The 22,547-nt window shown below is 34.8% G+C and overlaps 1 protein-coding gene across 9 annotated transcripts in view; it reads left to right on the top strand.

The window, feature by feature from the left end:
- Window positions 1-22,547, top strand: part of LOC116165358 (forkhead box protein P1) — a 142,871-nt gene that overhangs the window by 52,529 nt on the left and 67,795 nt on the right. For 8 of the 9 annotated variants that reach the window (XM_031479728.1, XM_031479730.1, XM_031479724.1 and 5 more), the window contains exon 2: window positions 8,475-8,576. In XM_031479728.1, coding sequence (XP_031335588.1) covers window positions 8,475-8,576 — 102 coding nt within the window. Of the gene's footprint in view, window positions 1-8,474; window positions 8,577-16,979; window positions 17,138-22,547 lie in introns of those variants that run through there. The other variant, XM_031479731.1, reaches the window with a different exon arrangement.

Genomic DNA, 22,547 nt, shown 5'->3' with positions numbered 1-22,547 from the left:
ATATATGAGGCCATTTTTGTTCGCAATTTACTGTAGATTATTTATTTTATTTCGCGCTAAATAGTATAGTTTTTTAAGTATTTAAGAAAAACTTATCACAACTACTAATTTTCCAACATTTACTTTTATTCCAAGTGGTTATGTTTCAAATTTCATTTGAATGCCTCCATAAATAAGAAAGTTGGCACTGCGCATGCGCAAAACCAAATTTTGAAACTAGTGTTATGTTTGCTTTTATTCCAAGTGGTTATGTATCAAATTTCATTTAAATCCTTCATCAATAAAAAAGTTTGCAATTCGGTTTATAAATGGTCGAAATGCGAAAAGAGCATTGTGAATGTTGATCGATTAGGCTCAATTTTTGGAATTGCGTTTTATATGGCTAAAGCTATACGCATATTGAATTTCATGCAATTCGGTTCATAACTCACGGAGATGTCAAAAGGGCCTTCCTTATTTTTGGGTTACATTGCCAGTTCACGAACTCCGATCTACAAATTTGATAAAGAATCTCGTAAAGAATCCACCTACAAAATTTTATCGTAATCGCTCCATACGTTATCGAGATATCGTGCTAACGGACGGACAGACGGACAGACACCGCAAAATTATAAACTCGCTAGGAGCTCGTTAATAAATGATAATTTTCTTCCATGGGGATCGTGGTCCCCATTACACTGACTGGCCGCGTTACCTGCACGTTGTATGGCAATACTTAAATTTGTCGTAAGTAAGTGGTAGCTCGGGGTTCCCCAGTAGGTAATATTGGTAATGCGTTTTCCCAGGTATTCCACAAAATTTTCGAGCTTCTCTACACCAAGGTCCCAATGTCTCTACTGCGAAAGGTATAAAAATATGGCTCTGTTCTATAATAATTGAACTGTATTTTCTTATTTTAATACTTGCCGCAGATTCAGCTACCACACCACTCGTTTTACTAGAAAATTAATCCAAAATATTTCAGTGGTGCCAAGTCATAAAGCTAGGAAAAACTGTCCCAGACTACTTGGGTGTGGCGCCTACTCTTAAGATTTTGATTCTATCTGGGAGATGTCAGCAAAACACAAAATAGCAAAATTGAACACGAAAAAACAAACCGGTGGTATTATAAAAAAAAGGACCCTCACAATGTTGGGGATTGGGCGCCAGCTCTGCGCTACGTTTAAAGAACACAGCGCAGCGCTTGCTTTTGGTAGTCATCGAACACAATGGTGGTGTTAGAGGCTAATAAACCACCCCCAAAAGTTAAATGCTTTTTGCAAAATTTATAATTGCGCTAGGTTAACTTGAGCGCTAGGTCTACAGAACAGAAAACATCAAATTTTTACCCGAAAAGACAAAATGGTGGTGCCTCCTCCCCCCACACTATTGGAGGGTGATGACAGCTCTAAAATTTGTGGCGCTAGCTGGCGCTAGGTCAGCAAAACACAAAACGTCAAAATTTTACTCGAAAAAACAAAATGGTGGTGCTAGGAAAAATTGCCCCCTGCACTATTGGGGGGTGGCGCTAGCTCTAAAATTTGTGGCGCTAGCTGGCGCTAGGTCTGACGAATACAGCGCTTGCTTTTGGAAGTGATCGGACGCAATGGTGGTGCTAGCGTTAATATAGCACCCCCCGAAAGTCAAGGGCTTTTTTGCTAAATCTATAATGGCGCTAGCTGAACTCAAAGTGGCGCTAGCTGGCGCTAGGTGAGCAGAACACAAAACGTGAAAATTTTACATGAAAAGACAAAATGGTGGTGCTAGGAAAAATTGCTCCCCTCACTATTGGGGGGTGGCGCTAGCTCTAAAATTTGTGGCGCTAGCTGGCGCTAGGTCTGGCGAACACAGCGCTTGCTTTTGGAAATGATCGGACGCAACGGTGGTGCTGGCATTAACATAGCACCCCCCGAAAGTCAAGGGCTTTTCTGCAAAATCTATAATGGCGCTAGCTGAACTCAAAGTGGCGCTAGCTGGCGCTAGCCATAGAGATTCTAGCGCAATCTGTCTTTAGTCAAAAATTTGAAATGGTGGTGCTAAGTTAACGGAGCCCCGTTCCGTGCTATATTGAGCCTCAAAAAGCATCGAAATTGTTTTCAATGTCTTTTTTACAACTCATTTTCCAATTAACAACGTCAACTCATTGGTATATTGCTATTATTAAGAGGGGAAAATATTCAATTTAATAAAATGAAGTAGTGTCCATTAAAAAATTAAGTAAAATTGTAGTTTTGCAAATCCATATGCTTAATCCGCAAAGCTGAAATTTGTCTTTTAAGGCTCTTTACTTTTTCAGAAGAGTATAATGAAGTCTGAAAGCTGCGGCTTCCTAACACAACAGCCTATTTGTAGTGTCGGGGACTCACGCCACTGCCTTGTACCTACTTATATTACTTATCAAAAATTGATATGAAAATTACTTAATTCTTACTGATTTCTATGTGGAAATGATGTACTCCACCTGATTTCTGGGACTATGATTATTTTAAATAAATAAACTTATAGGATTCGTGGAGGGTGCACATAAAATCGCAATTGAGAAATTCTAATTTTTGATCGTTTACGATCGTTATTTTTGAGGGTAAACTTGGAGAACTTTTTTGGAATATATATAACTTTAGTTAGAACTATTATAGGTGCAAATAGAACTAGAAAGGAAATTTTTGGATGCGGGGATTGCGAATCGATACAACCCGCTTTAAATTTTTACTTTGTGCAGTGTTCAAAGTTATTAATTGTATAACGCACTAGCGCAGATGTACGTAGAACTTCAGTTGATAATTCAAATTTTCGAAAATTGAAATATCGACCCGTGATTTTTGGAGGTAATTATTGAAATCTATCTATAACTGTAGAAGTGTTGTGAGTGCACATGGCACCAACAAAAAACCGAATTTTCTCATTCCTTAGACTGTGATTTATTAATTAATTTATCAGAACTTTTATTAAAACCGGTATAGAACTGTATATGAATATGTATGGGTGTAAAACTATTAAGACGTTTCGCAATTTTGTACATAGACACTATAATGACATAGGTTGGGGGGTTATAAGGTTTATGTGGATAATAAGCGAGAAACATAAAAACGTTGAATATTTTGAGTCTATTGATGATTATTTGTGAACCATTTAAACATAAATCAATCGTAGGCACAAAAAATCTTTCATTTATCTTAAACTTTACAATCCTTGCAGTTAAAGTCATGAATAGAAAAACTTCATTGAAAATCACACAGTTGTTGACAGACCACCTAAATATAATCAATTAAAGATACAGAAATATATAGCCTAGTGAAAAGTAAAACTTCATTGAAAATTCTGTCTCTCGACAAAAAGGGGTTGAATGATGTTGAATGTTTGCGTGCATTTATGGGCCATCTAAACATAATCAATGGTAAATATAAAAATATATTTGATTTGTTGCAAAGTTTATATAGTTGCCCCGTGAAAAGAAACTTCCTTGAAAATTATGTATTCACTTTACGAAAACCCCGCAGTTTATTGTTACTCCTTGAAAAGAAAAATTCATTGAAAATTATGCAATCTCTTAACGAAAAAACCCTCGCACTTTATAGTTACCCCGTGAACAGAAAAACGTCATTGAAAATGATGTAATCTCTCAACCAGAAGGGGTTGAATCATGTTATGCTTATATACGAGCAGACTACCTCTAAACATAATCAATCAAAGATGCAAAAATATTTGATATAGTTACTGCCGAATTTACAACCCTTGCAATTTGCAGTTGATCAGTGTAAGAGCAGTAGTAATTTTAGACTGGCAAGGGATTGAATCTTTGCTTGCATTTTGATTGTCGTTTGTGGACTTCATTGAAAATTATGTAATCTCTCGACGAAGAGGGAATCATCAAATGATGCTACCAACAACGAACTTACAATTGACATAAGTACCTGAGCGCTTTTGTAAAATTGACTTTAATAGATATGACAATTTAAATTTCATTCATTCATCCTGAATCATTGGAATTGTAAAATTGGAGTGACAAAAAATGACTGCCACAACTTTTTACTAGAATACTAGCGCATTAACGCCATAATTTGTTGCTAATTGGCTAGTTTATGAAACCTGACCTGGCCGACTTTTAACGATAGAAATCCTTTTATTTAAATCTGGATGCGCGAATATTTCAGAAATTGTGGTCTTCAAGTTAGTGTAAAACTCCACTGCAAAAACCCAAAATTAAAAATGACATTTTTAAAGTTAGGTTTAAATTTTCATAGCAGCTCCACCACAAAATTTCCTCTTTCCTCTAGCCAAGAATTATGAAACGAACATTTTGAATGTTGGATCTATTGGGGTTGTTGCCAAGCTAGTATCACCACCGCAAAATTCAATTTCCTAACAAACCGTTGGGCTCTAAAAATGGTTGTTGCTGATCTAGGTTAATCTTTACTAAACCAAAGTTTTCAGATTTTGAAGATGCCAAATTCTCTGATGTCGACAGTTGACCTTAACACCGACCAGTAACATGTCGGTATGCCGATTGTTTAATAAAAATTTGAAACGCGTTGCTCAATACTTAATGCTAAAAGTAAACAATTTGCACTTAACGGACACGACCACCTATTCAATACAAACAGCCTCCAATCAATTAGCTACAAAGATTTTCTAATCAATTCTAGTAGGCGTAAGTTTTCTTGATCAGTCATTTTTATAAATCTGGAAATGTAGGTAGCGTTCACTTTCACTTTTTTTAAGTTTAACCAATTATATAGTTAGTTTCTGTTAGGGGACTGTATCCTTTTGTTTGTGTTACACAATCGCAATTTTGCTTTGATGTCGTTCGCCTATTCCCATATTCAGCCACTCTAAACGATACTTCATTAAATCAGCACTTAAATTTAAATTGTTGTGCGTATTCCTAAAATTACTTAATGGTAATTTGTGCAGTTCGTTTTCCTTTTTAGTTCCGTTTGGTTTCTTTAACATACTTGACCGAGAGTCACCGTAGATTTTATTAGTGACGAGCACATTTAAAATAAATTAATCTCTCTACTTACGATTTTATTATCCTTAACAAAATTTTTACGTAATTGGTGATTAAAATTCCAGATATTATACTTATTACAAGATCGATTTAAAACGAGTGCAATTATACCAAACAATTGGTACTAAAAACCTTTTTTTACTACATAGCTACTATAGCCACAACACTAATAAAGTGAAATGAATTTACGTAATAACTATAGGAGGCATTATGTATATGTTTATAAGAAAATAATTGAATTTGAATTGGTTTTTTAATTACGATACGTGATTAATCTCAACCTACGTTAGTGAAATTAGTTCCCATGTGATTTTTCTCCTACAAATTCCGGGGAATCTCCTCTTTTTCCTTTAGAGAGCACTCGCTCGAGTGGTAGGTGTACGGAATGAATGGATCGGCTGACTTAAACGCTCAAGTTCTCGGAGTTTGAGTTGATTAATTATTTGATGGTGCCTTGTTTAAATAAAATCGATATCTTGAAATTGTGGTTAATTGAAATTGTTTGTAGGCGTGTAGTAAACAAATAACGTAAATTTAGGACATTATACATACCTAGCTCTAAATTTATATCTAAATCATGGGATACCTGCCTGCTTATTTACCTGTAGGGTTCCTTTTGAAGGTTTTAATCAATCTGTTAGTATAGACAGGTCATAGTTACTTATTAAAACAGTTTCATTTCTGAATATTTTATGGGGGAACCGATAATAATTATAGTTTCCATCTATAACAGTTCTCTCTTGATCGGTTCCCTAATCCCTGTATAATAGTATCGCCATATGTCATTATACCCATCGCATGGGAAACTAGCAACTTTGACACTGGAAAGTCTATATCCGTTATCCGTTATCGAGGGAATAATTGACATTGCACCAGTTTTTCATTACTCAGTAATTAAGAATTTTATTATGACATAGTAATGTCTGCCGATCCCGATCTTTCAAATATCATAACGTTCTACATGGTACTTGGAAACGTTCGAAAAGTCTTAGAAATGTCCTTATAAATTTTCTTTTAGTGAACGTTCTTTGGAAATATTCTTTGTAGAAATATTTTGTAAAAGATCTTCCTGGAAGTGATAGTCGTGATAGTTTCACCATCTCTAAAATTTTGATAACATTCTAACAATATTTTGCTTGAAATCTAAAAAAGTTAAAGGGATTAAAACTTATAGGTAATGTTTATATAAATCTTAAAAAATAGGAAAATTACCGCACTTTACAAAACGGACGACATACGGACAGATATTATCGTTATTTGATTTTAATCCGCGCGATTAGGTAACCACGCTAGACCTAAGTGTTAACCAGAAAGACTGACTATAATAATAATATTGGGACTTTATTTACATCAAGTAAATGGGCGAAGTTCAGCTTGAAAGACTATTCAATGCTGATCCAGAAATCTAGAAAGAGAGAACGGTTGTGTGTCCTTAAATGTGCTGAGATAAAAAAGTTACATACCTTCATTATGAATTAAGTAAAATTTTACATAGGTACCTAAAACTCTCAATTTATAAGTAGAACCTATTTGTAAATCTTGGAGATCCTCTTCGGAGCTTTTCTTATATATAGTTTTAGAATTAGAAATCTTCTTAGTTATCCCCGAAACATTAATCCGTTTAAGGATCCTGGTGAAACATTCTTTTGGTCTCAGAAACCTTACAAATTCCTTAGGGGCTTCTATAGAAACTTCTTACAAAAAAATGTGGACACTTTAAACGTGCTAGTCTGTAAGTAATCTTGCAGATATTTTTAGAAATATAACTGTTAAATCTTTTTTGCAATGATCCTAGAATCCTTGATACACTTAAGAAATCTTTGATCTCGAGGTGGAGATTTTCTGTCGAACTTTTTAATTTTATACAATTGCTATAGTCCACTTCGCAGTGCTCTTATGGTCCACAACGATATAAATCGACATTGCGGCGCTAAAAACCCCTATAAGATTGCATTACCCTATGTTCCCTGTACTATAGTCAAGATGAGACGGACTATAGTAGAAATGAGCGGTTTAAACTTACTAAAACTCTTTGAAAGGAAATTAAAATAGTTTTCAGTACACAACGGTACCATATACGTTACACGATACCTACCCATACGTCTTTTTTACGGATATAAGAAAAAATATAATCGTTTTTAGGTAACAATCCACCATAAATTGAACCGCATTTTTCAGATAGCGCATGATTTCTATAATTGAAACCAATCGATCGCGCTTGAGAGAATGCCTTTGTACACCAATCTATGTATTTCCAGGGGCTCGTGCGAGCAAGAATGTTGGAATGCATGTGTGCTGTTTAAAAGTCTACAATTTACCCATAACGACAATACTTTAGTGTCAAAATATACGTACATGAAATGAAATGTGATGAAATCCTGAAAAAAATTTAGGGGAAATAATTTAGTGTTCCACTTTCCTTGATAATAAAGGGGGGTTAAGTTACCCACTGTATGAAATTGGCAGAGTTGCTTAAATTAAACTTCCATTATAAAAGTAAAAGAATTAGGGTTGAGTTGAGATGAGCAACGTATTCTGCAAAATATCTTAATTACCTACAAAACAGTAATTTGGTGACGTGGCTAATGGAAAATCTGTATTTCTTAGTTCAGTTTGTGTTGCAATACTGTATGTGTGTTTATATTGTTCCTCATATACTTTGTATCCTTCTTATCGTGTATGTAAAGCGCAATTGTATATCGGCTAGTCTGATGTACCGTGGAAACGTTAGCGTTGCGTCTTTCTCGGAGTTTAATCAACTGTGATGAGTTAAAAACAGGTAAATGCATTTGAAGAAATGATGATTCAGTTTAGAGAAAAACGACGCTCCGTGAAGTTTGTATACATAAAAGTAGGGAAAGTGACACGGTGACGGTCTTACTCGGTCTCCTTTGCTTTCGTCCGCTGATGTGAACAATACCCCATAGTTAAAAGCTTAAAACCCTCGCCGGACAACCCGGAAAGATCTCCAGGAAGAAACCGAGAGATGTTTTATAGTACGAACAGGCGGCAAATGAAATTATAATATCTTTTTCAACTAAACGCAATGTCCCGTATAAATTTCCTCGACTCTGACTTTAACGTTATAAAATATAAACCTTAAGTTTGCGGGTCGCTTTATTTTTCTCGCGTTTGGATTGTTTTGCTCTTCCTTTTCGCGCCATAACCCGACTCTTCATCAAATAAACTGCACGGCTGTGCAAATTTTCTTCGTTTTGACTATGTTAAATATTCTAACTTTTGTTGATGAATGACTAGCTTGTTATTCCACCTTTTTTGGTATATGTATTTTAGTTTGGTCGTGTTTAAAAGAAAGCGTAAGTACTAAAATGTTGTATTTTCAACTTTTACTCATGTTGTGTAAGGGCGGACTTCCTTATTCGGAAATTTTTCGCTAGGTAAGCGCATACGTAACAATAACTATTAAGACTGCAATTCTTATTTACTTGGCTTATGATCAGTAATTAACACGCATTTCCTTTTTTAGGGTCACATCGGGGGAAACCCATTTGATAGTGCAGTAACTTGGACCAAAAACCACTTTGGCGGGTCTGTTGTGAGTCCTTGGCCTCGACATTCTCGATATGGTGTAAGTATTAATTAAATAAGCTTTGTAATCGTTTACGTAGTTACGGATTACGCGCTTTTCAAACGTTACAAGTTACTATAATTGTGGAATTGGGAAGTCGCGTTTACTTTCTTCTGTATACTGAAACAGAAATTTAATGCCACAAAAAGGTACCAAATTAAGATGTGATTTTTCGAAAGGGATAGTCACGTATCGAGAAATCACGAAATACCAGGTGCTTTTTAAACGATTTCCTTGATTTCATTTCCTCTTTTCCTTTTTTCCACTCTAAAATCACATGATATTAACTGCCTCCATTTCTTGAAAATCACTTGTGATTTACACATTTCCACACTGATTTGTTTACAGGACTCATCTATATACATGCAAGTTAAAACGTGTATATGAATCGTACTGCAGGTCTTACGTAAGATTTCCTTATTTTGTTGTGATCAAGAGTCAAGACACTAATTTTAGTTAGTAACAGAAAGCTGTGTTTATAAATTGCTCGTTTGACGTCAAAGCAGCGCCATTTCTCAACAACAAAAATCCAAAAATTAAAACTAGATTTATTAGTGCGACTAGCAAACAATTTTCATGGGCTAGTGGAAAAGCGTTTTTCCGGTACCGACCGGTCAAGCTGCCACCCACACACGACTGCGTAAGGAGTGAACCACTGGTACACATGTAAAATCCGTGAAATATTGTTGAAATCTTTGAAATAGTTATAAAATCTGGATAAAATACGTGAAATTTTGGTGAAATTTATGCTGTATGCTGTATAAGTGTATAGGTTTGGTAACACTTTAAAGAGAAGTGTAAATGCATTATTTACTTACGAACTTACGAAAGCCATTTAATTTGCATATTTTTAGCGCATTTTCCTCAAAGTAAAAAATCGCTATTGGCTGCATTTTGTCGACCGGACGGTCCTCATACGTACTACTCCTACACGACTGAACCGATTTGGGCGATATGGGGCTCACTTAAAAGGGCTTGTTGTAAGGATTCCGTGCATACCGATATTTTTTTATTTATTTTATATTATATGTAGAAAATAAGGTATTTTACAATTGACAATGTATATTTGTTGATACTTTTCATTTAACTATATGAACAACTGACACGTAGCACTATTTGTGTGAAACTTAACAGAATTCGATCATAGGCCGCGGTTCATTTGAAAGAGAATGGTACAAGGATCTCCTGCCTACAGCTATTTTTTTCCCGGTCTGAACAAGGAGGAAAATATGCTCTCGTCATTTATGTTATGTTTGTATAGGTAATAACTTTGACGTGTTTTTTTAATTCCGTAAAAAGTACTTGTCTTTACAACATTTTAGTCGAGATTTTAGTAGTGTTGACATATGTCATTATTCTACTGAATGTCAATCACGTTCGTATCTGGTCCCATTACTATTGAAGATTTGCATCATATACAGCAATTTGCAAAAGGCTATATGTTACAACTTACAAGTAACTGACGAAAGTGAGAAGGCAAAATATTATGACATTTTTCGTTCGGGGATGTCTATGATACTCTGAAAGATTTATTATTTACATCCCAAAAATAGAGTTTTTGATTAATTTTGGGGTTTAGTAGAACCAATCTCTTTGTGGGGGAAAGTTTTGTTAGGGAAGTTTAGTTTTAGTTATTTCGATTGGTTGTAGTGCTGAGCTCTGGAAGTGTTCTAAAATTTTTCCGCGTGTTTCTTTTTATTTTTTTCTCATTTCGCCATAATTTCCTGCAATAGTGCGCTGATCTTTCCTAGCTCATAAAAAAAAAAAAAAAATTCTTTTGTGCAAATGGCAACTATATAGATGGTTGTGTATTTTATTTTTGAATGAACAGGGTGTCCCATTGTTACGGTGTAGGTAAATAAATAACTGCTTTTTAAATAGAACACTGTGTATATTTTTAGTTGTTTCGATATCATTTGTTAACCTTTAAATTGAAACCTATTCACTTTTTGATTTTTTGTCATAGTTGCTAACTTTTGCTAATTTTTTTCCGAATAATTTCCCATAAGCAAGTCTCACTTTTATGAATCGTAGTTAAGAAATAAATTTGAGCAATACTTAAGTATCTATCTTAATCCGAGTAAAGGGCAACACTTTGATAATGAAAAAGTTGGATTTAATGATACAGGATTCACAATTAAATGGTAAATTGTCTGAATTTCAAGGTGCCATAACTCTTTTTTTTTTCAAATCGAGCTACCACTATTTTATTTCGCTATTCTATAGCTTGGTTTCAATAAATGACATCGAAACAAGTAAAAATATACAGGCTGTCCTCTTTAAAAAATTCATGTATGTATACGCAACCATCTATATAGTTGACATTTTCACAAAGTTTTTTGTATATTTTTTACGAGCTAGGAAAGATTGGCGCACTGTTACAAAACCCTGTATTTCACCCTAAATTTCCTTAAATTTATCCACACATTAATATAAATTTTCTATTTTCTATACACTATTTCCTCAAAAATTTACTACCATTTTACAGAAGCTACCTTCAGAATTTTCTTGCCGTTATTCAGAATCGTCTTATTTCGTTATCGTTTTCCACGAATTTCTACATCTCCAATATGTCTCTATATTTCCTACAGAATTTTCTTCAAGAGATTTTGCTTGAATTTTTTGTTCCGCCCAAAACCTTGTTATATCTCATCTACAATTCCCTCTAACTACCTCCAAGCTTCTTGTATTACTTTAAATTTCCTCATTTTCTAACAATATAAGTAACATTACCTATTTATTTATTTGTTTCAAATGTTCCGACATGTTCCTGTAAATTCCTTCGCATTTTCCAAAAACTTCGCAAATTTTCTCAATATTTCCGCTTATTCTTGCAAGCGATTTTTAAATTCCTATGATTTCCTAATTAACTAAGTCTCTTTAACTTTTTACATTTCATTAAAATTGTCCTTTTAACTTCCTAAGGTACTTTTTCATTTCCTTAAACCTTCCTTCTAGTTTACCAAAATATTTATATAAATATTCTTTTAGATCACATTGCTTTTAATTCTCCAAATATTATAGTCTCCCTTTTTTGTATTCACTTAAATTCCCCCATTTTCTGTATAGTGTTTTATTAGAACTTGTTTTTTGTCATCCCAAAATTGCCAACCATTCCTTCAAGAATTTTCGCGTTTCCTCAGGATTTCTCATTCAATTTACTCGGCCCCTAAAATGCTATTCTCTTCTCCCAAAATCTCCCCATATCTTCCTCTAATTCACCCAAAGTTCCTTACGTAACGTAAAATTGGTTTAATGGTTAGTTATGCGGAATAAATATAGGTTTCCCATAATTTTTTTAATTACTGGGGCTAACTTGATGGAGCTACGCCCAACACCCCAATAGTGACAGGTATTTTTTTGCCACACTTTGTAACCTATACACCCCTTTGGCCTTTGTAATAATAATAATAATAATAAAAAAAAAAGAAATAGATATTATTATTATTATTATTATTATTACAAAGGCCAAAGGGGTTTCCTCTCAAATTGCCAAACTTCGCATCGTGCATTTAATTGCACTGCCTCTTTTAAGATACTATTAACCTCATGCTAGATACACCATCAAAACTCGAAGCGTGAACAAATCAATGATTCCTTTCACCCCTGTAGCGAAGCATATTATTTACAAGCAACAGCGGCTAGTTTAGTTCTTGACAAAATGCACATTTTTAACAACTAGAGATCAATACAATCCACCATTCAAATATTCGTCTCGTACTCAAAAATTATCGTAGCCCGTAGCCATAATTGGGACAGTTGTATTGGCCTTTGTGTGGGGTGGCCGAGTGGATTATAAATAGAATAGCCTTTTACTACACTAAAAGAGGTGCAGTTTTATAGAGGTAGAGAAATTTAAGTTTGACATAACGTAAGCAGATGAATACATTAGTCAATACGACAGCTCATTCTTTTAATGTTTTAGAATAGAAGGAATTGAAGTAAACTGGAGACGGCAATAACCGTTCCCCCTCGCGTCTTAAATCCGTGGCACAAACAAAGCATGCTTCTTCTTGCTCCCGAACGTCGAACTTATGATACTATTATGGTGTAAACAACAAACAAGGGGTGAAATCATAGGCAGGCTCGGAATTACTGAACAGACTCGGTGACCAAGACCACCCCCTTCACTTTCTTACGCTTTTAACGCTATACTTGCTTACGTCGTAATTTAGTGTTTTGTTGTATTTTTAATTCTAAGTTAAAATGCTTCAACAGATTTTGTTAGTTTCTTCCTGATTTAATGTTCAATCTGTTGTTTGTTTGAAACACTTAAAGTAAACTTTTTTAAAGTTTATTACAACACTATGATCGCACTTATAAACATTTTTAAGCACATTACGTGCATTTTTAAATAGAACTGTTTATGGGTTTTCCTTTTTATTATTAGAAAGTTATTTACGTACATAATCTCGTAAATATCAGTCTTCAAACTTAAAAGGAACAAGTAAACAGATCCCGTTTGTCTAAAACTTCAAATTTGACGTATATCTTTGCTATACAGCAGATGGATTTTTTTATTCGGAATCTCGCGAGAAATATACCCATTGTTAAATGATTTTTTTACCTGTAGGTGCAACGTACCTATATCAGCGTAATTACTAATAAAACACAATGTTTATTGCACATACATATGTAATATAGTAGTACAATTTCCATTTATTGTCGAGAAATTAAAAAAAACCTAATTAAAGGCTGTGTCTAGCTAGACACCACGATTTTTGATATTATCAATGCACTATATGCATTGGTATACAAACAGTTCTTACCCCTACACCACACTAAATTGTTGGTAATATCAATCCTCAGGTAAAGTGTAACATCAAAGCAGCAGTGCGACGGAGGTATGTTCATGTATATAAACTTGCCCCAGAAACTTCAGTTGATGTAGTAACAGATTACTTAAAATCTTCTTTTCCACAAGTTTAGTGCGAGAAGTTAAATTCTAATACCCCAATTATTATTCCTCGTTCAAGATTTCACTGTACTACAAAATCATGGATCCAGAAATGTGGCCATCAAGCGGAGCCTGTGTAAACAGATTTATAATTCGAAGGAATTGATCTTCTCAACTGTCCATCAGTCAAGGAGATGAAAAACTGCCAGAGAAACGTGTGAATTTTCCCCAGACGTAGACCAGTACCCATGCTGTTCCAACATAGGATGGAAAATTAATTTTAGTGACAATCAAGATTGCGTGCTTAATATGCTGTTTATTAACATTCGGTCAATACGTAATAAGCCAAACGAACTTGAAGCGTTTAATTAATCTTTATGACATTTGTGTAGCTGAACATTGGTTAAATCCGCAGGTAGACGAATGCTTGAATTGTAAGGTTTTCCGATGACTGGATTTCTGGATACTTCACTCGAAGTTCCCTGATCCATCGGGAGTGTGTTGCCGCTATACGCTATACCAATTTCAAATATACTTGCACAAATTTGGATAAATTACACGACATTTCGATTGAACTTCATTGTGAAGTTGCAGGTATTCATATAACAAGCAATAACTTAGTACTCGTAATAATTACTATTTATATACCTACAGATCACCATTTTTCGTTGATTTTCATGATACATATCTTGTCGTTGTTAAACCTCTCGATTTCTGTTGTTGTTGTAGGGGATTTCAATGTACACTTTAACTAGAATGATGGTAAATGCCAATATTTATGTGATCTGTTTCAAAGCTTTGGGATGACCAGGTGTGTAAACTTTTCAACAAGAATGTAAAATACATTGGACAATATTTTAACCAATACTGGTTTATCTGATCATCTAGGAATATCCTGTCGCATTCCTTATAGGAAAGTTACAGATGAGTATATTGTAAAAAACGTACAGGTTGATTGTCTTATCTCGATCGGTGGCGGAAATTAACAAACGCCAACGGAAAACAGCGGCGAGAAGGAATGTTCGCGAGTTAAGGTGTTCGATGGATGCCCTCTTCCTCCAACACTCGGCAAGAAAGCATCGAGGAACTGAGGAATCTAAAACTGATCCCAGCCACTCATATCTTTTTTTCCGCCACAAAGCGTAAACATCTTCTTCGGTCGTGAAATAATTAACATACTAAAATGCAAAAAAAAGGGTTCCTTAAATCGATCAAGTGCCCCCCGATTGGACCGTGGGTCCACATGTGTTGGGCCCGCAAGAAGACCCTACCTACTTACTTTTTTCGCTTATGTAGGTAGGACCTATCTACTTTTCAAAATCTAATTAAATTTTAAACAAACAAAATATAACATTTTCCAATAAAGAAAAAAACTGGTTTCTACGATAAACGCATGCATAAACGTTTTTTGAAACCCTGGTCGTCAAACTTTACTTAGGTGTGGGTTGTTTTCAGGAACATCCGTGATAAACTCCATTCTGCATGTTTAGTAATTTTCTTTTCCTTTGTGGATTTTAAATTATGGCTAACCATACCAGCCGGAATGCAAAACAGTAGATAATAATTTTATATCTGAGAATACATCTGGTATTTGAGCCAGTTTATAATATGGCTAAAACTACTAGCCATATTACAAAATAATTCAGACTAAACGGTTATTTTACAATGTGGCCGTTTTATGCGGAATTTATAATGTGGCTACGACATATAGGTACATGACACAATTTTCGATGCTATATCGCTAACGCTGTATTTATCGTTATAAAAACAGGAAGTGTCTGATAACCTAAGTACACGTAAATGTTTTCAAAGGAAATTCTACGTTAGGTAAATTTTGCTTGCATTATAAAATGCCACTGACAAGTGACAGTCGTACGTTACAATTCTATACAATTTATTGTTATATTCTTTATTCCCCCATTCATTTTCCATGGGCGTATGTTGCTGAGCATAAGCAAGTAAATAAAAAAAAATTGGATGGAAGAGGAGGCCAAAGTAGATATTGTTGGGCTGTGTCTTTGTTTACTGATGTACAATATACTTTTTAGCACAAACAATCCGGGTGAGGGACGAGATCTCAGAACTGGACATTCTCAGCAACTTCCTTGATGATGTCTCGTTTGATACATATAGGTCTCACATTAGTGCAGCAAGAAATTATGCTCCCACGCTCCTTTTTTGGCGATTTCTAAATTTTAGCAAAATCTTAATTTATTCGCCAACTTCTTCGGGGAAACGGCAAACACATTTTTTTACACTGATTTACGAAAAATAAATGCAGTTTTGGCGCAAGGGGGTGTACTGGTTCAGTCCTGTATTTAGTGTACCTACCCTGAAATGCCAGTTCTCGTACCGGTCGATCAACCACAGATTATCTGGTTTCCTTATAAAATGCAATAAATGAAGCTTTTTCGATAATTAAGACGCAACAAGACCAACGAAGATAATGTGGATGCTGCATTCCTTGAACAGTATTTGACGCTGAATAATAATGCAAATCAGCAAAGATGCTGGCAACAAGAACGCACTTCGATGGGCCCGGATAATATCCCCACTTGGGTCCATCTCTTAGTATTACATCAAACCGGTGTCTTATGTTATCTAAGCTTCCAAAGCATGCTGAATCGTTTGCATGCAAATTTTGTGTTGTTGGACTTCAATGACTGAAAAGCTAACAAAGTAATGTCATATATGATTATGGCAAGCGAATCACCTCTTTGCTCAAGATTTCATGCTCAATGTTTTTAAATGTTAATCTTAGAATAACTACGATACATGTTGAACAAGAGTCATCTTGTTCATCAAATAGTTCAGATATCGCGTAGATAGCATCTTCAGTCCAAGCTTTAGTTCTAGCACACAACTGATCCCCCCCTTTTGTCAGTAACATCTCCAATGGTGAATTCCATCTTTAACACACAACTTCCTTGCAAAATTTCTCCAATATCAACGGGCCGAACACTAAAAGTGCTCGTATCGGTTCCATTAAACTACGTGGGGTGGTTTCTTATTATATTAGTTGTTATCATTGTAAAAATCGCGGGCAATTTAATGGCTAATTCAAAAGAAAGATGAAAACTATTCAGGTGTAATGCGTAGTTAAAAGACAATCGTAACGATTCCATTAATTTGGTGTATGAGGAAATGTTTAGAAAATATTTTAAGTAAACATAACATTTGTTTAACTTCACTATCCGCGTACATAACGCAACTGTCCCCGAAATTGGGATTGGTTGTGCACATGGGCATTGTTAGTCTTTTTTTTGTTTTTGTTTAGCAATAAGTCTTATAACGTAATCCTTCCGCATCAGTGTCTATGACATTATCCAATCCTTCGAATTGCGTCGATTCTATTTCGATGTGCACTCGCTATATATAAAAAGTTATAACCTTCCAATATTCCCATTCTATCTTAGCGAATAAACAAATGACGTCAATTTAGAATAAACAAATAAACATGATGAGGAGATAAAAGATGTTTATTATTCGATCGTGTAATGCATGGACACACGTCATTCAGTTTAGATTCGGGTGTGCATGAGAGTACACGACGGAAATAAATGGTCGCGATTATTATTAACAATTTTTAACTGTTATCAGTGATGAAGGTGCTTACCATTGCGTCTAAAATGTGCTTTTGCTATACAAAGAAGGCACCATACAGGTAAGAGATGAACGAGAAACGAATGTCGTAACGTTGAATGGACTGCGCGATGAGCTGAGCGAACGAGAATAAACAACGGAAATGCGGCTTCGAGGAAATATTTAACAAACATTTGTCGGCTGTATTTATTTAAATCCGAGTGCGGCATCGTTTGGAATATGAATATTTGAAAGATGTTTTTTTGTTGTTTCGTCGGTACTCCTTTGTAAGAGAGTCCCGCATTAACTATTCCAGTACAAATAGCAATTTTTGATTGTTTAATGTTGTTTTCTAAGTACTATTTACTCTTCAACTTATAATAAATCGTAAGTGGAAACGATTTCTGCTATTAAAGTTTAAAAGTGCTTTTCACGGTGGCCCCGTAAAAATTTTAACAAAGACAATTATCGACTAGAGTTAATTTTTTAAATAATGAAGACTGCTCTCTGACAAGCAAGAGTTTTTAATTATCACTTTTAAATCCTCTTTCGAAGGCTAAAGAAGGGACAAAAGCTATAGAAATGGACTAAACCCTCGGCGTACCGCCATTTCCCCACCGGGAGTCCCCTGCTTCGTTCATTTCGAATTTGCCTGTCTTCTTGATTGCGATTTTACAGATCACCGGAGACTATTTTATTTTTTACGACCTCGCTATATGTGTCCTTAAATGTATCAACTGTATCACTTTAGTAAGTATATGCGTTTATCACAACACATTACTAATTTACTCGTTTACAACCCGTCAAATTCGCCCCTTTTTCCCAAGCTGCCAATTAATGCCAACAATACACATATACATACTTAGGTATAGGATGTACAAAAAATATTTTAGCTCGCTTTATTTCAATTTGATCGCAATGCCTGTCGGTCTGTCTGGATCATGGCGCACAAATCATCGGGTCCTTTGACTTTCTAGTTGATTACTACTTTTCGTTCCCAGTGGCCAAGTGAAAACTTCCCTAACCCAGTAAACATCGTAATACCTTCCGTGGGTTTGTTCAAATTATGCCCAGTATAGTAGATATAGTTGGATTAAAATGTATAATGCGCGATGGACGAGTGTTGAAACATTAAATTCGTCCGAGAATGCATTGTAGGAAGAGGGTAACTATCGATAAAACTCGAAAATGAAGTGCCGTATGGTAAGAACGGTAGGGTTAAAATATTTTTGCTTGGTGTCTTATAATATAATGATGTAAAATGCCAATTTAAGATCCTTTAAGAATACTTTGGGAATCCTAAACGGTGGCGTTGATCCACTTGTTAAATTTATGTGAGCCATGTAATTACAATCAGAACGTTTTTAAGTGAAAGATATTTCTAATAGGTTTCTGTTAAGATATTTTAGCATACGTAAAGTAAAACATGTCTCATAAAGTAAAATTGAAAGAAAGGGGTCGGTAGCGGTACAGGTAAATATAAAGTAGGTATACAAGTGTCACTCCCTCCAATTTAAAAACTATTAAGTTCATTCGGAAAACTGGCCCTTGCACAATGGTCTTTTGTGACACTTCTGTGATGGATCAGATATTTTTCATTATAGTTGAATGATTTTGTGTATAGGTTTCACAACGTACCCTACGAGTGCATATGAAAATCTATTACCCTCTTTGATTTTTAAAATGAGACATTTTTAAGAAAAAGAAAAATATTGGGAGTGTTTTGTTGATCAATTTTGTTGGAGGAATGTGTAAGGGATTGGGTACTTATAGTTTCAGATTATCATAGAAAATGGTGAAACTATTTTGTGTAGATATCGTCAAATGCCGCCGTCTCCCTCGCCTTTCCGCCGATCTCAGTTGCTACTTCCAGCGTTGACTGATAAATTCTAATTATCAGTCCAGTTATTTCCTTAACCGTACCCACCCGAATCATTTAAAAGCAGTACTCAATTACTCCTCAACATTCCAACTCCGTTCCCAGCACATAACTTTACTTATACTTACATTCCCGTTCTCTGGCTGAAGAGGCTCTGGCAAGCCTGAGTAGCCCGCCTTCGAAGTCCCTGTAGTCATGGGATGTTGGTTGTCGCAGAAATCAAACACGACGACCTTTTCCTTTTTTCGTGAGAGGGGAATTTTAATTTACCTTTCCTTACCTCAAACTTCAACTAACCAAAACACCCAGATCTGCAACCTCAGAATTTTTCATGGTCTCTGAATTATCCAGAAGCTCACGGCCGGTACTTCGTGCCTGGAATTCATGTCGATAGAATGCTGTGAAAACACAGTAATTTAATAATAATACGCACTAATCGTTACTTGATTTTAATCCGTGCGATTAGTTAACCAGGCTAGACCTGAGCTCTCACAAGAAACACCGACCATAAAAAAAATAATGTTTATTCCATAATGAAAGATAGAAAGTCTTTCTTATCACGTCAATGCAAAGAAATATAGAAAAAAAGGCTGCTACCTAAAACACTTTTAGATCTAAATTTTCAATTCAACAGAATAAAAAGCATGTTTCGTTAACATTTTTTTACCTTTTTTTTTAAATGTATTATAAGGAAGTGGAAGAGCTCATATGTCTTCTGGCATCTTATTGTAAAGTTTAACAGCAACAGCACCATAACTTTTATGAGATTATACAAGTCATCTTTGTGGAAGTATCGCGTTATTATGGTTCCATACGTATGAATTTGACTGTGTATAATCCACTTATCAACATTTCTGCGCGCAAAAAGTAAAGTTTCGAGAATGTAACAACTAGACGTTGCGTTGTTAGTAAATTACTTGTAACAAACAAAGGTTTGGAGGGTTGCAGTGGATTTGATTGATTTAAGATTCTTAAAACTTTGTTTTGAAGAATAAAGATTTTGTTGGCTGAAGAACAATTGCCCCATATTATTATGCAGTAAGACATGACTGAATGGAAGAGACCAAAACACAAAAATCTTAAAGATATGTCTAATACTAGAGCTATACACTACCGAGCATAATCTAGAGTTTGTTAGTATTCATCCCACTGCAAGTTAGGATCGATATATACACCAAGAAGTTTAACAAAAAAAAACTGTTGTTATTGTCAATAGTGGTATTTTTTCTTAACGTAAATACAATGTTTTGATTTTTGCCTGCATTTAAATTTAACATGTTTGAATTAAACTATTCTTTACCTTTAGCAGTACTAATTATAATCGCTTGCTTTTGAAGAAGATCCGGCATGTCGTTGCTTTTGTCCAGCATGGTAGTATCATCTGCATACAACACACAGTATGGCAGTGATGGAGATTAATATAAAGAACAATTATTGATGTGAATTATGAATATCGTACGTCCTGATGGGTAACTTTTTGTGGCACTCCATATAAAACTGTCCTATTCTGTGATTTTGCCCATTGTATGCCACTACTTGTTTTCGATTTTCTAGGTAAGACTGATGTAGAAGACGTAACGAAACCCCTAGAATTCCATAGTGCTCCAATTTTGATAAGTATCTGGTGATTAACACAATCGAATGTTGCAATCGATTATTAATTGCGACTTCAATTACTTTGGTAATCGTTGATATTAATGAAACTGGTCGCAAATCATTTACATTTGCATGATGTATTTTTTTCGGAATTGGTATCACTTTTTTGATTTTAATTCAAAGGTACACTAATTTGTATGGCAGCATGTTTTAAAAGATTTGCGCTAGTTTCATACGCGTCTGTACTTCTCTTTGGTGATATGCTATTGATAAATAGCAATATCCATATAATTTTACAGGATGGTACTGAGTACAGAGGGCCTAAAATTAAATTACGAAATTCAACAACTGACGTACATGACAATCTTCCATTGCGTCTAACTTGTAGTGCATCATATATTTTTATTTCGTCGATTAGTTTTGTTTAGAGGGTTGTAAATTTTCTACAAATTGCTCTATAAATGTGTATAAAAATGATAAAAATGATTTTGTGTAAAAGTTCTATAAGCCTCTATATATAGACACATAAAAGTCTAATCTCAGGTTTCCGATATTTTTAAGAAAAGGAGGTTAGAGAGCCTAACAATCGTCTATCGGGAAAGTTGTAACTTCTTTGCAGTGCGGCAAATATGTTGTGATTTTGATTAGAGGGTCTACAAAATACCCTACAAATACATATAAAAATCTAATCCCTTCCAGTTTTAAAATTGCCAAATTTAAAAAAGAAACTCGTTCTTACATGATAGTCGTCTATTGTGAAGGTTTTAACTTGGTGACGTATCAAATATTTTTTTTATAAACGAAGTGTGTGATCGTGGTGGCTTTTCTTTTATATGTTGTAATCGCTATAACCGAGTCTGGTAATGCGGGATTATAATAAGAAGACTTCCTAGCAGTTGCGTTGATTGATTTCGTTCGGAAGGTCTACAACCTACCCTACAATCTACAAATACATGTAAAAATGTAAATCCAATGTTAAAATTACAAAATGGTTCGTTCATCTATCTATTGTGAAAGGTGTAACTTTTATAGTGCAACATATATTTTTCTTTCGTTGATTAATTTTGTTTAGAGGGTTGTAAATCTTCTATAGATTGCTGTATAAATAAACTTTCCAGTTTCAGAAATGTTTAAGAAAATCGCTTTTCCATGCCAACCTTCTCTTGGTTGGATGAGGCGTCAAATATTCCTGTTGCGTTGAATGATTGGGGGTCTACAAATTACACCCTCTACATATGATATGCACGTATAAAAGCTTAATCTGTCCCAGTTTTAAAATTCCGATATTCTTAAGAAAACTTGGCCTGACTATCGTCCATCGGAATGGCTGTAAATTTTTTTGTGGTGTGTCAAATATTTTTATGGCCTTGATTGGTTTTGATTCGAGGGTCTACTCTACAAATGCATATAAAAATGTAAATCTAGTTTTAAAATTACGTAATTTCTCCCCGTCTCTATAATAATAATAATAATGGTTTTTATTGGTTAAATAATGGTTCCTACACCATAACCAATGGGCACAAGGTCAGGTAAACCCGTTGATATGGTCACCTGTTCTTGAAACCCCTTGTGTAAATACAAATAAATAAAGTTATTCTGCATTAGTTAAAGTTATTTGTAAAGTAAACAATTATTGACAGGCAGCTTATCGTTTGGAGATGCAACGGAAACATCGTAGTGGTTTCAATTACGTTCGCATTAACATTCGCTCTCTAATGATTCGATGTTTGATGTTTCTTTTGAACACTAGAGCAGGCAGATACAGTAATTTTGTATTTTTGGGGTTGTTGCAAAATTTACAGATGTTGAATAAGAAAGATCGTTTGAATAATGATAATTTAAACATAGGAACAGATAGAAGTCCCCTGTGCCTCAAATTTAAGTGGTGCACGTCTGTACGAAAGGTAATTTTGCGGTAGAGATACGGGGGAATTTTACTGTTTAAAATTTTATGAAAAAATAAAGAATTGTGAACTAGCCTTCTTTCCATCATATTGAGCCAGCCTAGCATTGGTAA

Source organism: Photinus pyralis, unplaced genomic scaffold (assembly GCF_008802855.1).
Source record: "Photinus pyralis isolate 1611_PpyrPB1 unplaced genomic scaffold, Ppyr1.3 Ppyr1.4_LG3a, whole genome shotgun sequence".
NCBI classification, from domain to species: domain Eukaryota; kingdom Metazoa; phylum Arthropoda; class Insecta; order Coleoptera; family Lampyridae; genus Photinus; species Photinus pyralis.
The sequence above is the reverse complement of the archived record's forward strand: the minus strand, read 5'-3'. Positions and strand labels throughout refer to the sequence as shown.